This window comes from Accipiter gentilis, chromosome 4 (assembly GCF_929443795.1).
Source record: "Accipiter gentilis chromosome 4, bAccGen1.1, whole genome shotgun sequence".
Lineage (NCBI taxonomy): Eukaryota > Metazoa > Chordata > Aves > Accipitriformes > Accipitridae > Astur > Astur gentilis.
The window spans coordinates 14,913,288-14,931,688 of record NC_064883.1 but is presented as its reverse complement, the minus strand read 5'-3'; the positions used below and the strand labels follow the sequence as shown (position 1 = coordinate 14,931,688).

The 18,401-nt window shown below is 36.7% G+C and overlaps 1 protein-coding gene across 3 annotated transcripts in view; it reads right to left on the bottom strand.

Annotated features, from left to right (window-relative positions):
- CRPPA (CDP-L-ribitol pyrophosphorylase A) overlaps positions 1-18,401 on the bottom strand; it is a 123,384-nt gene that overhangs the window by 90,800 nt on the left and 14,183 nt on the right. For all 3 annotated transcript variants that reach the window (XM_049798807.1, XM_049798806.1, XM_049798808.1), the window contains exon 3: positions 7,101-7,250. In XM_049798807.1, coding sequence (XP_049654764.1) covers positions 7,101-7,250 — 150 coding nt within the window. The remainder of the gene's footprint in view (positions 1-7,100; positions 7,251-18,401) is intronic.

Sequence of the window (18,401 nt, the reverse complement as noted above, 5' to 3'; positions counted from 1 at the left end):
CCAGTAATATTGTGCCCTTTCAAAAAGCACTTTAGAAGTTTACAAAATCCACATGGAATACACTGCCTATTATTTACATACAGAAAAGACAATACTTTGAGCAAATATTTCTACAATGGGCCTAACAATAGCCAACTTCCTTTCTTACTCTGGCAAAATCTTCCCTGAACATTCTCAGGGGTTTGTTAGACAAGAACAATTTTGGGATTTCCTTTTCTTCCACTGAGGACCAGGTTGGACAGTTTGCAGAATATCTCTTCTCCCCATCTCAACCCCAGCTGGGGACATCTTGTAATGATTTTTGGGGGAGTGGAAGAACATCTGCCTCCCAGAATTTAGCATCAAAGTATTTGCATTATTCTCCCTGACACACTATTATTTTGTATCTTGTCATTACTATGCTTATATATAGCAGCTCTCTCCTATGCAGGCAGATGCTGTAACATCCCATAAGTAAATGTGATTGCTTATTAGCCAAAAAGCGGGTAATGTTGGCTATGAACAGATGTATTAATTCAGTGTAGTCCCAAAAGTACTAATCTCTACATAGTTTCTACACAGATTAGGTAGAATCCCTAAAGTCAGTCTGTTCCGTGTGGATGTCTGTAAGGAGGTTATAGACACATCAGAGAAACATCTCTAAACATGTTGAAGGTCATCCTCCTTCAATGAATATTCCTGTTTCCTGTTCCTATTTTTAATTTTTTTAATTTTTTATTTCAACTTCATTGTTCTGATTAGCTAAATATAAATGTCCATAATCTACAAAAGGTCTACTATCAACAGAAGATTAAACTAACTACATATGCAACACAAACACCCCCCAAAAATGGTGTAGCTTTTGTAGTAAATTTTCCCAGGTACAGAAGATCTTGAGTCTACGTGTAAAACAATGTATAAAAGATTACTAAAAAAAAAAAAATTGTGTATCAAAATTATTTTTTATATTAAGATTGTTATAAACCTATCACTCTATCTTTAAATAGTCATCAGACTTTGCCACACCATCCACATGTGAAGGATTCCTGCAGAATCACCTTCTAACATGTCCCATCCCTTCTCCAGCTGTGTGTAGGTAGCTCTTCCTTCTTACAAGGTCCTCAGCTTCACCAGGCTGGTCACATTGGTGAGCAATTCTATTCTATCCCCAGCATTCATGCTGACAATTCTCTAACCATCATATCACCTTCCCTAGGCTGTTTACATCTCTGACGTAGAAGCTAGCCAGGATCTTTTACCACTCCTCTTCTGCTTCCATTTTCAGTTTTTTCTCTGCCAGATCAGGAAAGGCAAAGCTTTTTAATTGTTCCTGCTACCTTCCTCACCTTGGCAGATACATCTCAAAAACACAATGCTTTGTTAAGTTTGGGTATTTCAGCCTTTGTATACTGTGGCTGTGTTATTCTGTACACTAACACGACACAACACAACAAGATGCTTTGTGTTAAAGACAAAAGATCTCCAAGATCTCTGTGCATTTCACAATATGTCAGAAACAGGTATTATAGAAATCAGTCTCAGCCTACTCTGATTAAAAGAAAAAGGTAGTCTACCTGACTTCCTGATACTCTAATTCCTTAAAAGACACTGCTCCAGGGGAACACTTGACTTCCAATAAGTGAAGTCTTCCCTCCACCCTCCTTCTCCCAGGCTTACGGGATCATACTTCACATTTGCTACTATTTAATTTAAAGAGCTGAACAGAAACATGAAACTACCTTAAGCAAAAATGAACAAGTCTGGTCTAAGGAATTTATCCTTTATTTGCTATCTTTGGAAAGGGTGGATTTTCAATTAACACTTAAACTTTTCTGATTTCCCTTAGGGCTGATAAGAATAGAAAAAAAACATGCATTTCCAAAGATCAGGAATTTAATTCCTATTAACCTAAAAAAAAAAAATAAATAAAAATCCAGGTAGGTTAGAATTGAAGTAAATCATGGGGTTTGCAATTTTACAACTTTTCAACAAGTTTTACTAGTTATTAGAGATTTTCATTTTTTATTTTAAAAAGTTTAACTTGTCCACTACTAAAATTTACTGAAAGTTAGTGGTATGGTTCATTACATTGTGCAGGAAACAAGAACTCACAAATTTAGACACACCAGAACTAAGAGCACTAATGCAACATTACGTTTATCCCCTTAACACATTTATACAGCCTTTTACCCAACATCCCAAGGAACATCCCTGGCTAAGGTAAAGCCTTCTGCCTGCAAGATACCACACGCATTATAAATACAGTTCTTTCTCCCCTTGCAGTTGTTTGCATCTCTCACTTGTCCACCTTGTGTCAAGCATGCATTATATAAATAAAAGCTATAACTTTTATAAATTTTATAAATTTAACAAATTGAAGGGTATGAAAGCAGTGCTGTACTTCATAAGAATATGAGGTGAGGAGGGATATATATGATGAGTGACACAATACACTCACAGGCATATATAAGGAGGCTTGTATAATTCATCCTTTTCCCTCCTCAGAACCATCCCAACACCAAATTCCAAGGTCTTACTACAAAGTGGAGGCATCAGAATATTTCACTGAAGTAGAAGTAAACAGCTGTTTTCCCATGCTTCATATAACCAACTGAACACAGAGATGTGCAACAGAAAGGATTAAGCAGCCTTACATACAGGGATACGTGCCTGTATCTGCCAAAATCCCATTATGTCTATTCATTTATTATAGTTAAGTGCTCTATCTAGTGACACATAAGCCAGAATAGTGAGGCCTTTTAAGATCAAGACATCATTTTAGCTCCACTGGCTGTTGTGGGCTCTGAACAGTTGCTTAACTTCAATATTACTCTTAAATGTTTTTAGTCCGGCTTATGTGATGTCCAATACAGGGGCCAAGAGGTATCCTGACTTAAAAGTAAAATGTACAACAATGTAACAGAAACTTTATAAAGATGTTTAAATCAGTATCACTGATCCATTCTGGGGTGGAAGGAGTAGCTTATTTCCTGAACAGTGGTCTTCTGATCCTGCTGCATTGATGCAATTATCATTTGAGGCAGAAGAATATTGAAAAGATTTCCCTTCCCTGTTGCACCTCCACTTACCTGCTGCATCACAAAAAGACAGACACAAAGTACTCCAAATTCTTCTTTCACCAAGAAACAACAATGGTTCTCAAACTGCTCGAATTCCCCCAGTAAAAAAGTAAAAATATGGGACATCCGCATGTCTGGGGTTTTTTCCTCTCAAGCATATACACAGACAAAAAAAGCTGCTTCCACCACTAGTTCATGTTAAAATTGATGTTAAGTGAAAAAGTCTGAGATTATTTTTAAGGAAATATTTTCATAAAACTATACTATTGTTTCAGTATGGTTAAAAAAAATTGTTCAAAATTAACCATCCGAAGACCTAGCAGTATCCAGTACCTCACCAACATTTTTTGGATTGCTCCTCCCATTTCAGATTTTAATCCCCTCTAGGGATTAAAAACAAACAAACCAACCAACCCTACACTGCCAGTAGAAGTCCTTGGCTACCTTACAATAGCAGAGTAGAAAGATGAAATAATTTCCCCATCAGGATCAAGAAATATTATAGAATTGCGAGAGGAGGACCATCCCAAAGAACAGAAGATTTCGAGTTAATACACCTAGCAAAAGGAGATGAGACTAGTGGTGACAAGAAACCCTTTTGAAAATAATATAATGTGTACCTTCTCGCAGAACCTAATTCTCTCACACAACAGGAGCAAAAATTAGAAACAGAATGGAAATTATTTCATAGCATACTTCAGAGGTAATGGATTGAATACTTAATCCCATTTCTGGGTAACTGACCAAACAGACTCTAATTTGGTGTTACTTCCAGTTCAACTTTTTTTTTTTTTTTTTGACAAAATGGTTGTAATAAGGAAAAACCAAAGCCAGAAAAATCACATTAAAAAAATAAAAGTACTGGGTTTTAACCTTTGAAAAGCCCTCTTAAAGGGGGCTTAAATATCAGTATGCAAGTGATGAAGAATCTTTGTTTTAACGAGCTTTCAAAGTCATTACAAAGACAACAGAGTGCATGCAATTTTTGAGCAATAAAATTTAAAAGGTTTCAACAGCAGTACTACAAAGCTGAGAAGTTAACAGTTAGGATGTCAAATCTTGACATCATCACAGTTAAATCAGAAAGCAACATATATCTGAACAAAGAAGATCTGTTTGGAATACGTATGTTCTAGGCAACAGAGAAGAGGTAAGAGTGAAAACTAAATTGAGATCCAGCACAAAAAACCGAGATGCATCGCAATGAAATGCATGCAAAATCCTGGCTGAACATCCTCAAAATCTGTGCTGGATCTTTGGCACCAAATGTAAAGGAAATTCACTGTAGTATACATATATTTTAAGACAATATTGTAAAAAACCAGTCTTTGGCATTTGTTGTATCTACTTCAATTAATTTTATGTACAAGGCATGCCTTTTCTCCCAAATCTAATTACTATTATTTTTTAATCAAGCAAGAAATAGAAAAAGTTTTCTAAGGAAATTACTTTTAATTTGATGAAGATCATAGAAAAGTATTTTTACATATTTTAATAGTGTTAATAGCTTATTCATTTCTAGTGCTAAATACATTCAAAACAGCAATAAAAGGAGAAGGAGCACTAGTCTGCTCTGCCCAAATTGGTACAAGACAAGAAGAGCAAAAAAGAATATAGATGGCAAACCTGTAAGGATCAGATAACTGACTTTTACTTGAATGTTGCAACTTAGAGGTCAAGATACTCAGAGATCTTGCATTCATGAAAAAGAACACACGTGGAAGTAAACTCTCTGAATCTACCTACTCACGTCAGAGGATGCATTTAAATAGAGATGGTGTTTAAAAGCAGTGTTCCACATTATCCACAATGTAACTGAAAAGCCTATGTTATTTGAAGCAATAATTCAAATGGACAGTTTCTTTCTAGGGAATGCACGTTTGACTGTTGTTTTTCCCCACACTGTTGTTGCATAAAGGCCACAACTGTATAAAATACACAGGAGTGGGATCATGATCCCATGCCTAGTCAGCTAAAATGAATTCCATTCCCAGCTTTGTGAATGACTTGCAACACGAGCAACAAAATTATTTTATCTTTTTTTGTTCATCTGTACAATTATACTTACCTACTTCACCAGGTTGTTGTGGGAACTAATGATGGATATGTAAATATTTAGGAAGCATAAGCTGCATCCATTCCTACAAAAATCTGCCCTACAGTAGCTTGACAAAGTTTTTCAGGACAACGATTATCTATCTTTTTTTATTTGTTTGTACAGTTCCCAGAACAATAGGGTCTTAATCCTGGACTTGGACAGCTAGGCACCATTGAAACATAAATAATTAGCAAACAATATGAGTTGAGAGATTTAGCGAAGTGTTATCCTTCCCAGAGCTCCAAGGCACAGAGCATTTAAATTATCAGAATTTAGCCAATGCGAAGGGAACTGGGGACAAGGAACCATAGCCTTGGTTGCTTGCTAACAACTTTGGTGGCTTGTTCTTGAAAGAGCAGGGATACAAAAAAGAAGACTGATGGAATGCATATGTGACAAGAGAACACTATTCAGAGGAGCATAGGGACTGCAAATATAGTTGCCTTTTGAGCAAGGCATTTAGGGTAAAAGCTTTTTATGTATTTGCCAGCTCTACTGTATCTCCAAACTAAGAGCAAACACAGTAGGAAAGAATAGGAGTTTGTTTTGGTTTTTGGTTTGATTTTTTTTGAGAAACAACACATAAACATGCAATTTGCCAAAAAGAGATACACATCGACAAGAAAGAAACAGTTGCATAACCAACAGTAGCTGTTGTCTCTTGAGATGTGTTCTATGCATGTATATGCTGCCTTTATCACGAGTATGCCCACCACATTCAAGCTAGAGTCTCACTTAGAAGTATCAGCTGTGCGTTATCATGCACACTAAGAACATCCCCCTGCTTCCTGTCAGAAGTAAAAAGGTTGAAGCTAGTCCAATCACTTGAGTAGCTCTTCATCTTGGACAGCCCTTCATCTTCAGCATCTAAGAACAGCTTCATGTAACAAGCATAAAGGGTATGACCTGGAATTTGCGCCAACATTTCTAAGTAAAACAATTACTGAACAATTAAGCAACTGTTTCTTCTTCATTGCCTGTCCATGCATTTGTTCTGTTGTTGGTGACTTCTAAGCCATGTACTCTCTGAAAGTGGATATCAGTAATTTGGGCTTGTTTACTCTAGAAATGAGACTGATGGGAAGCATGACTGTCAGCATTACTGGAGTGCAAAATACTTCCTTCCAAGTGACAAATAAAGAAATGCTCTGCTTCCAGTCAGTCTGGAAGATACCTGGAGGACAGGCAATTTCCACAAGGTGATGAATGAAAAGGAAGTAGAATGCTGAGACGAAAGCCTGGAGCGTTTCCAGTGAATGCAGGGTGGGGCAAACAAAAGCAGTCTTCAAGAGGTATAAAGGCAAAGAGTCAGGGTTTAACACACTACACACAATTTTTATTTTCTTAAATAAAGAGCATGTTATTAATCAAGCAATTAGGAAAAAAAATGGAGACATACAACAGGGACCAAGTAAATATTATTTTCAGCCACTAATCAAAGTACATACAATACACACACAACACAAAACAAACTACATACTTATTTACCTAGATGTATTGAGTTAATATTATCCCAATATTTTAGAACAGCCTGTATCCCATGATTTTATTATATGTCATTATTACACTGTGCATCCAAAAATCTTTGATACCCTCAGTCAACAACACATACTTACTACATACCTAACTTCAAACACATTAACCCACACATTTAAGTAATCTGTTTAATGCACAATAAAAATCAAAGCAAATCTATCTTTCCAATAGTTTAGATCCCTCACCCCCTCTTGTATTTGGCAGTTTGATAATCGAAAAACTTGAATAAAATAGAATAATAAAGCATTTTCATCAAAAGACTACAGAGAAGTAATATGCATACAGTTTGATGTGATCTGAAATAGATGCTGGATCTCTATTTTTGAAATAAGAGAAATAAAGATAACTTTTTTCTTTTTTACCTAAAGTAAATGGAAAAAAAGTCTTGGAAAGTCTCAAAGTCTTACCTGTTGGTATGCTTCATAGATTATATCAAACAAGAAAGCCTGAGGCATTTCACTTGCTCTGTACCTAGCACGCTCCAATGAGTGGTCTAAACAGCCATCTGCAGCAGAGGCAATAACAGTAGAAACTAGAGGACGAATTGCTCCTGCTGCCTGTGGAACAAAACACAAAGAGAGGCCTAAATGAATTTATTAAGATTAATGTATATCAGATAGCTGCAGTTAAAGCAAGAGTTTTAAAATACATTTTCTACTTATTTATCTTTTATGTATCTCATAATGGATAAGTCATACTACTTAATCTGTATGACACTTTTAATATGAATATAGCAATGGAAGACTGTGTAAGTACAAACTGAGAGCCAATAACAAAAAAAAAAAAATCTTAAGTCCTTCATAAACATCTAGTGCAAAACATGTACAGATCTGCGATGTTCGTTTTTCAGACTTTCTTCTACCCACATATTAGGTGGTTTCTGTGAGGACAGTTCTAGGCCTATTCAGATATCGAACAGCAGGAGACACACCTGAGACCTCTTGACAATTCACAACACCTACTCCTTTCACAGATTTCAATATGGCTAAACTGCTCAGAAATAAGCAACAAGAAAAGTTTCAGAAAACTGAGCTTGTTCCTCCATGTAGAATTCACCCTGTGAAATACTGAGCAACCACACTTACCAGCAAAATCACTGCAAACACACTACATACATCAGAAACTATTCGATATGTGGCAGCACTGTGCCCCAGAACAGATATTTAAATGCTTATATTTCAGTTTTGGTTTTGCTTAAGATTTTAAACTAATTAAACATGTATCTCTGATCTTTTCATCAATACATAGTATTAAAGATCTATGGCATCTCTGAAACAGAACTCTTCTAGCTGGTTTTAGTCATTTTGATACTAGAAGGTTACTCACACTTCATCAGTCAGTTATCAAATACTCACATGAACTTTATATGAAGCTAAAGGCAATTGGGACAAGAGTTGTCCATACAATAATGAAGAAAAGGATGCAATGGCAGAACATTGCTTATCAAGTCACAAGGCAAAAAGCATGCTCCCTAACAATGCTAACCACTGAGAATGGCACCCTTACACTATACTGTTTATTATCTATTTTTAAGAGTACTAAAAAAGAATAATTGATACTGTTCCAAAACATCTGGAATTATCCAACATCTTAAATCAGTATACCTAGAAAACTACTCCCAATGGTGAATTCTGACACTTTTCACTGCAGTCACAGAAGATCTTCTGAGGCCTAGTGAGCTTTGACACAGAAAAAAAATAGGTCTCATCACATAAAATAAGAGCACTGTTATTGTTTATCTTCTGTTGGGAAATCCTGCCTTCATACATATGAGTCCTGTCCATTCTTACACTATTTCTGACCTCAGATAAGCATACAGTGGTGGAATGAGACATAAAGAGTGAGCCCAAGGTCTTTTTCTTCTCAGAAGAGAAAGAACTAGCTGTCTTCCCTCCCCCTTTCACACTGCTGAACAATAAGAGGAATGCAGTCAGCGTGTTGAGCACTTTATGAGCTCTAAAATACAGCTTCTTAGTTCATTCTTTTACAAAATGAGGACAGAGATGTGAAACAATTTCTAATGTCCAAAGAGTTCTGTTATGCACGAGCTACCAGGGCAGGGAGAAGGGAGAGAAAAGATTCAAAAGATTAATTTGACGTGAGAAATATCTGAACCACTTTCTCAAAATCTGAAAAGCGCTTTTTTCTTTCTAATACATGGGAAGAGCTATCTATATAAAACACTACATGGAGCAAAACAGTATCATTCAAAGGCAAAACATGGTACAGAAAGATCAGCGAGAACTATGAAATTACAGAACTGCCTGTAAAGGATCTCAAGAGGCCATCTAGTCCATCTCTCTGTCCTAGGCAGGATCAATTTTACTTCTGTAATAGAAAAGACAAACTGACAAAATTGAACACCACTATAATTTTAGTAATACGTCAATGTATTGAATGAGGAGTAAATTTAACAGATGTACTTTGAGGAAAAGCTGTGCATAAGCAGAAGTAGAGAGACTAAATTATCTGCAACTTGTCCCCTCTCTGTTTCCTATCATTCCAGGACATGGATTATTACCTCTACATCCCAGCTGCTGGGCATTTGGACTATGTTATTTTGCTCTGCCGTCATATTTTAATTGGTCACACACACACACAAAAAATTATAAAATTAGAAGGTCATGGGAAAAGAGACAGAGCAGCATGCTAGCCACAGCTTTTCTGTAATTAGTTAAGTCTATTTGAAATTTTTTTCTGAAACAGTTACAATTCCAGAAAACCAGTTAGCAAAAGAGGATTTCTTAGGCTGATCCAATATTTTATTACAGTTTTTAACAGTCATGTCATGTTACATTTTAAGCATAAAACAGGCCAAGAGAATACAATGTGACTTGCGCAACCAAATCTCACAAGTGAAACACGCACTCTGAGGAACAAAAAACCAAACTGCAATTCTAAATAAAATTGAAATACTCAAAATTATATCTTAAAAGAGCTCTGAAACACATTGTTTTCTTGACATCTGGTTTATTGCACAATAAAAATTCATGAATGTCTGTATCTGTATCTTTGTGACAATACTGAACCACATCTCCTGCTCTGCTGAGGCCTAGCTCTTCCAGAAGATTCAAGAAGATCTAATTTCTAATAAATCCAAACACATCATTTTTTAAAAACCCCAATTAACTTCTCAAGTAATTGAAAGCTTCATGGCACCTAAAATTTAACAAATGGCATTTTTTCAAACAACTACACTTTTGCTTTACATTATCCCAGCTCTGAGTCCAGTGTGGCAGGCTGAGAGCTTCTCACCTGTCTTCCCTCCATTTCAATGAGAAATCACAAGTCAGGCAAGTCCACTCAAACTATACCTCACATGGACTGAAAACATGAAGTTTAATACAAAGAATAAGATTTATGGCTGACTTCTGATCATGCAAGGGATGATTACTATGTATGCAGTAACAGGATAAGTAGCAGTCATTTGATTAAAAAAAATCAGCTTTTATTTCAAAAAAGGACAACTCAGCCCATGACTGCTCTATGGTCTAAAAGCAGAATGCAGAGCTCTAGTACTTACTAAAGCCAGGCAGCTCCTACCGCACAGAAAACCTTCATGTGATGAGCAGCTGGGGTCCAAAATCCATGAATCTATGAGCTAGAGGAGCATACTTGCCAAGATGCAGCACTGAGTTGAAACCTTAAAATCCTGAGACAAGATACAGAAACTGGTTGGTTGTTTTGCTCAGTACTGGGTCACCTTTCTGCAGGACCTTCCTCTGTCTCAGTTTACACACACTGGCTCCCTCAACCAGATGATGTGACCCAACGCAGGGCTGAGTTTACCACCTCAGTGACACAAGATCTACGTTAGTTCCTAAGGCCACTTTCAAACTGGGTGAAACTGGGATCGAGCAAAGGAAAATATTGGCTTCTGTATGCCCTGTGCTGTTTTCATATGGGACAAGAGAGCTGACTGAGATCCTAACACAGGAAACCTTGCATCTGCAGTACTTCTGGTGACATTCTCTAGCTGGCATGTACTGACACAGCTGCCAAACCCGAACTGGCTTAGACAGACCTCACCGCACGTGCTTCTACTTCCATAATTGGCTCATGGGTATCTTCATTCATGGTGTAAACATAATATTTGACATGTAAAATCGGAAGAACTGAGCTGTGAACTTTGTTCTCATATACAGGCCAAAGAGGGGCACAGTTTAAGATGTATGGCTCGTTCTGTGGTATTTCCTTCTGCTTAGTGCAAGCATCCACCCTACTCAGCACAAAGCTATTCAGCACAAAGCCTCTTCTGAATTCCACTCCTAGCAGTCTTGCAATGACCTAAACAGGGAATTTAGGTACTTAAGACAGGCTACAAGACCACATTTTTTAGTTCAGAAACTTAAACATTAGGGCACAGTAGGGCAAATAATACAATGAAGCATCACGGTATCAAAAGGAGCTTTTGCCACTGATGACTGTGGAGTGTAAGTGAAGAACACAATCACCCAGCTAGTCCATGTCTATTCAGCTACAATACCAAATATTTCATTCTTTGCAAGGAATTTCCATGTTGTTTTTCTGGTTATGAATCAATAACAAAGAATTACGTCCATATAAGTAAAGAGAGTATATACTGAGTCTCAGATATATGAATTTTATTTGTTCTAATTCGAGAAGCTTTGACTTGCTATTTATGTCAGGAATGTACAGGTATTTGGCCCGGCTCTCAGGCAAGAGGCTCAGACATGAATTTTAAAAAAATTAATTAAAAAAAGAAAATCTGTCCTCATTTAAAATTATAAGTACTTGGTAGTGTCGCTATAGTTTTACAGACCCTTTTTTTTTTCACTTTGAACTAGCCTACCACAAAATAAATACACATCCTCTGCATCTAAAGCAAGTGGGTCTTACACTAACATTTCCCAGAGTACTCATCTTCCAATTTCTAATCATTTTGACCCAAAACTCAAGTAGCTTTGCTTTCAAAATCATACACCCTTCCTGAATGTGAAGTGGATAGTTAAGCTGAATTTTTTAAATGTACACTTTACAGCCTTCAAGCCACTCCACTTGAAAGACAGTCAAGCACTAGTTTTGGTGAATCTGGCATGTCCAGGAAATGCATACACTTCTTTCCCCTGTTTTTATATATTTTATTAAATAAATTAGTTGAAGTATCAAAACATCTGTGGGCAAGCTCTTAAAATATTCTTCCATAGCATAACAGACACTGAAACAAATAATGCTAACCAGTTAGTTTTGTTTTGTAGACAAAATATTAGAACAAAAACCATCCTTTTAATCTATCATTTCCTTAAAACAATCCTAAAATGTCCTGAGAATGCAGAATTCCATCAACTGCAGTGGAAGTGACAGACTGGTATCTCTCAGAAGCAAGCTCATCCATCCATTTGCTGAAAACTGAACCAGCCTCTGGATGCTTTTAGAAACAACAGGTGTCTTATAACCCATTTTAAACAGCACAAATAAAAAATGTTTACAAACATGTTCTCAGTTTTGCATTCAGTTTTTTGCATAACTGCTTAGAGCATAGCATACATTCAAGATTTAAAGATTTGATGGTGACTGAAAAAAAGGTAGAGAATGAAGTGCATCATGCAGGTCAGTATAATAGGTTATCATAAGTATTTTCAATAGATTCAAGGCATACTAATGCACTTTTCCACTAAACAGTAACACTGTATTGCTCTTATTTTATCATACTTTTATTCTGGTAAGAAATTTTTTAGATGCGTGTATTCAGGGTTTATATGACCAGGGTGTGTTTTAAGATCGGACAACACAGTCAACACAAGGAAAGTAAAATCCAAGCAGTACTGATGACATCTTTTATTACAAAATGAAGTATGAATGTTTAGGCCACAGAAGCCTACACACAACATAGCAACCTGACTGACACAATGCAGTATAGCTTATTTTTACTGAATATTCATAAAAACTGAAAATCCTCATTTTATTTAAAAAAAACCCACAAAACAGAACCCACTAAAATTTCCAAAAGAATTAGGGGGGCAGATGGAGCTTATATGACAAGCAAGAAATTATCCAGATTACAAATACCCCCAACACATAGTGCATTATTCAGCTGAGACCAACACTCCACATGTAGAATACAACCTACCAAGAACAAGTTATCAGAGAGCCAGAAGCTCCAAAAGAGCATGAAAACCAACACACCCACATCACTGATTTGGTAATTTTTGATAGCCAGAGTTGAAACACAACAATGCTAAACAGCTGCAAAGCTCAACAAGTTGAGTGATGTGGACTAGAAGGAGAAAAAAAAAAATAATGCAGTGGCACAAAATCCTTAAGAAAAATACCATAAGTACAATTCCTTTTGTTTTACAACAGTGTGGTAACAAGCTCAGACAACCACAGATCCTGCAAGCTGGCGTACTAAAAAAAAAAGTATGCTACATCTTTGACATGCCCCTGTCCCCAGTAGGCCCCAAGTACTGATGAAGACCCAAAAAGCTCACTTACACAGCCAATGTGCAACCCTAAATTTCAAGTGAGTGGGAATCACAGTCTAAAACTTTACAGAGTCTAGTCCTAAATAAGCAGACTCTCCCATCCTTCTAGCATGACTCCCTTCTACATTTAATTACACCAACAATACTTTTCTTCTCCATTCAGCCTCTATCTCCCCTGAAATTCATTTTCCCTATGCTTTCTATCTTCTCAGCTGTCTAGTAGCATTAAGTAAATGTACATTTTATATCTTACTCACCCTAACTGCATTAGACTCAATGTTTTAAATTTACTTAGGAATAGACCTGATGTCAAACACATACAAGCATAGCTTATGAGTGCTATCTTTAAAAGAATGTCCCTATTCTCATGTTTTTAATGTTTTCTCAATATTCATATTTATTAATTCTTTAATCAGAGTTGGTTTCAACTGTGACAAGCAAAATAGTACTGAACCAAGACTCCCAAATAATTTAGTCACCCTGCCTTAGAAAAAATAAACTTGTCTTGCATATATACACTGGAAATAGAAGTATATTAGAATATATTTTCATCACTTCAAAGCAGCTGACTTCATCAACACTGTATGCTGGAGATTGTGCGGCTAGACACACTTAGTAGGAGAAATACATCCATCTTGGAACTCCATTAAAGTCAATTTTGTAGAGGAGAATTTGGTAAATACACAAACAATTTTATCTTGCTTTTCCATGAAGGCAAGGATTGCATTAGGACACTGATCAACTACGTAACAATAATAATTGATGTTAATTTAGACAAGCTAGGTATCTAAACAGTTTACAAATGTGTCCTGGAATGTTTTTTATTAGGTGGAAGATTATTTATAAGTTACCAAACACTACCATCTCCTAAGGATTTCAGTCTAAATTAGGTCTGGCTATGTACCAGTGAAAGAAGCTCAGAATAACTATGATTAATTTCTTCTCATTTTATTCCATCAAATTGTTTCCACATGTTACTACAGGGAAAGTATTCTTTTACACAGATCAAACTACTTGCCATGAAGGGCATTCACAGCCAACTACAGTATGAAAAAATACAGAAATAAACACAGTATCTGTGATGCATGAAACAGGTAGAAACATGCATTTCTATTCAGACATCTGCACTCAAACTAATTGTATCTGTAGTAATCAACATGCTTCAGCCAGACTCAGTAATTACCATTTAAGTTAGAAGAATTGTCTCTACTGAAAGATTTCTTATTTCAAATTTATCAAACAGAATCTTCAAAGCAAAATTCAAAAACTCAATTATAAGATTAAAATATTTCACATATTTAAGAGGATGTTCTTTTCAAATCTTTTATATTGTAAATCTGAAGGGGAGAATATCTACTTAAAGTCATATAACTATCTTTGTAAAATAAAGCAATAAGAGAATTTCTTCCAATGCACATTCAAGGTATCACACTGAAATATGGCTTTTCTTTTTTTCCTTATGTTTCTTTTTTTCTTTTCCTTTTCTGCATTTTGTATCCAGCTGTTGTCTAGGGTCACATTTTATCTTCTCTATAACCAAAAGTTGTAATCTATGAGAAGTTTTATGATTCCACTGCAGAGGTGGAAGACTTGGAGTATTTCCTCCTCCAGCCTACAAAAATCCTGGCAAAAGAATTCTATTTAGATGGAAAAGATCAGGACATAGATGAAGTAACAACACAAACTATCAGCTACCACTCCTATACAGTCTACTTGATAACTACAATTTGGCTATACGTGCAAAGTTTTCTAAACTTAGGTGTGAACACACGTTCAAGCCCAAACTAGCCAAACTTCCAAACTGAACCAATCCAAGACTGCACACAGTCCACAGAGTTCATAACCTCCTTCTGCACCCAGAAGCCACCTACTTGCTGTACAGCAAGGCAAGGCAGCAGTCTGGCTGCATGGGTTCGACTCAAACCTGTCACAATCTGCCCCCACAACTCCTTCTGTTAATGTCATGTCAAAAAGACACCCCCCAAACCAGTACCTCAGCTGCACTCTTCTTTTGAAGGACCAGATATGGCATAAGTCAAGTCTACAGGACAACCAGGATGACTCACTCAGTAAAGAACAGCAGACCACAATAAAGGTAGAGGTACTCTCATTATCATGCAGAAACACAAATTTGAGTCCAGGGCACATCATACTTTCACCCACACTCACACCCAGACTCTACCATGTAGCACAGACATAATTTGCGTGGCAGTGCTGTGGTGGGGACAGGATTCCTTCTACCGACAAACAAGTACAATCCGCAGCCTGGGCTGTGTATCCATTTGGAGATTAAGGCTGAAGAAAAAAAGGTTACCTTCTTTCTGCCAGGTATCTTCCTTTTTTTAAACAACAAGAGTAATTCTTAAAGTACTTTATTTTGAATTTTGTTGGAAAAAAACCCCAACAAAATTCATAGTCATTATGGGCACACCATCTTTGATTCTCATTACTGAGATACCCACTAAAATTTCTTCGATGTAGGCAGTATCACCAACGAGTCCAATTCCAGCTACCTTGACATATTTGTACTGGCAGCTTTTAATTGCCCAAGGAGAACACTGCTTGAAATGTTAAACAAGCCTGGAGTAACACAGATATTAAACCTAATCATCAGCCAGACAAAAAGAAGGTTAATTAGAACAGATGTAAGGAGTTTTGAACACTATGAAAAAAGGTTTGTATGCTAAACTTCACCTCATTTCCTTAAAGTCTGTTTACCCAGCTGGCTAGGAGCAACAGTCAAACTCACTAAAATTGGGCACATGTTAATCTTAAACCAACACCAGGAAGGAAGAAGTTATAATTGTGTTTATTCCTAGCTGCAAAAGAGGGGATGTTTAATCAGAAATTTAATATACACTTTGATCCAATGTTAATGAGCTGACACTATGTTGTACATTGAACTGACTTCAAAGACACAGGATGCCTTAAACAAATGTAATGTATATTTATGACACTGTTTAAGAAAAAGAAAACATTTCTTCTAATGAGGTCACCTTTATCAGAAGATACTATCTGAGTAACTGGGGATAGTACATGTACATCAAGACATGTCAGAGCCTCAATTAGCTATAGCAAACTAAAGAAGATTACCAATAACAGAAACTGTTGCTCAAAAATTAAGACTGCAAATGTTTTTTACTTTACATAATTTTTGTTCTTTTGTATTTAAAGCATTTACCTCTACGTGTCAGATCTAATTGACAACATGCTAAATTCTAAATGTTATTCTGTGGAAAAAGTAAGATTTCTCAAAGAAAATCAGGAGGATTCCCCTCAAAAAGACAGGATGATAGGAATATGCAACTGAAAATATATATGAGGTGGAGGAAGAAAGCAGAACTAGGCATATATCTCAGGCCACAATTCTTCAACACACAGCAGTGAAAACAAGCTCAAGAACATACTGAAAGCGGAAAAGAAGCAAAACCAAGAACATACATATGTACTAAGAAAAAGCAAAGAGAGGTACTGCAAACAACGATACAACTAGTTTATGTAAACATTTGATTTCATATTAAAATTGTATTTTTTTAAAAAAGCAGATTGAAAATAAGTCTTAAGAATGTCATTTATGTTGCTCTTATATCATGAGTTACTGCCATAAATCAGATGTACTATTTTTTAATACAATAAAGAATAAAATTATAAAAGTTAGCAGGATTAAACTAATACATACATTTATAATGGTGTCATACAAATTATATAGCATTTCTTCTCATGCGTTCCTTATCTGTGCATTCCTTGTGAGAAATAAAAGAATGGTAGAGGAAGTTCATGTTTTCCATAAATACAGTAGTACTGTATATTCAATAAAATATATTTTAGCATATTATTAGCCAAATAAGGTCTTATTACTTTAGTCAACATATTCAGCTGATTTTTGTCATAGTGCCAATAACTGGTAATGTTTAACAACATGTTCTCATTTATTAAGGTTTTGGGTTCTTCTTGATAGATTTTTTTAAAGTACTTCAAAGTTTGTATAAAGCCTGCATAATGCTACCAAAGATCCATACTAAGTATATGATCCAGACCACACATAGCATCCCTTACCTGAAGAGCAGCACATGTGCGACAATCTGACAAATTATAGTCAATGTCTCAAACATTCGTTGAAGAACTTTGGTGAAGAAAACGGCCTCTGTGAAAACGCTGGAGTTTTGTGAACAGGACAATGTGGCCGAAGGAGAGGGCCCCCCAGAGGGTGGGACCGCACTTCTCCAAAGCCGCAATTCCTTATCTTAAGTGACCAGGAGAAGGAGCACAGCATATGCATCAGGAGGAGGAGGCCCCATGGAAGAAGGGACTGTGCTTCTATCTTAAGCGGTCATGCCAGCAGAAAAGAGAGGCAACTCTGTAATGAACCCCCCCTCCCCCAAAGCTCTCCAACTGATTTCAGAGAACCCCGGGAATGGGACTGCGCATGTCAAGACCATCGACTAACACACTATAAAAGAAGGGAGAACGAGTCCTCGGCGCGCGCCCTCCAGAACTGGATCTCTACGCTGGCTGGACCAACGCTGGACCCAAGACTGGTGAAACCCTTCTCTTCTCTCTTTCTTTCTTTCTCTCATTCTCTCTCTCCCTCTTTTCCTCCTCTCTTTTCCACAGTCCCTACACCTCATCCTTTGAAACATAAACCGTTGACCAAGTCTGAGACTAGGAGTGGATCTAGCCACCCCTGAGCTCCTCTTTGAGAAGGAGTCCAGAAAGCAAGGGGGTCTGCTCTGAACCTTGTGACTCAACGGGAGGACTCTCCTTCTGATACATTTCATGTTCCTTTTACCATTTCATTTTTCTGTATTTCCCTCCTCTTCTCAAACAGCGGCTTAATGACATGTTGCAAGGTTCATATGAACAAGTTCATGTGTACTTGGACAAGGATAGCTAGGTTGAATAAATGTTGGGTGTTGTTTGAACTCCCCTGGTGTCGTTTCACCTTAATTCTGACAAAGAAAATCCACGAACCTGAGTCGCTCTAACTTTGGGACACGACAACATGCTGGTATATTCCTTCAAGACTTTCTTAGGACATATTTAATCTTTTCAGTTGTCAGCAATAGTTGTATATGATACACAATTATGATGGATTCTATAACACATAAAATTCAGTCTAAGCAATTTAAACGTTCCAAAGCAAACCACGTGGCCAGTATGCTACCAATAGTTTTCAAAATTTTTAGAAATATTTTAAAGTATACTTACAGCTTCAAATTTTGGCATTCATTCAACATAAGATGACAATAAGATGAGCTACCA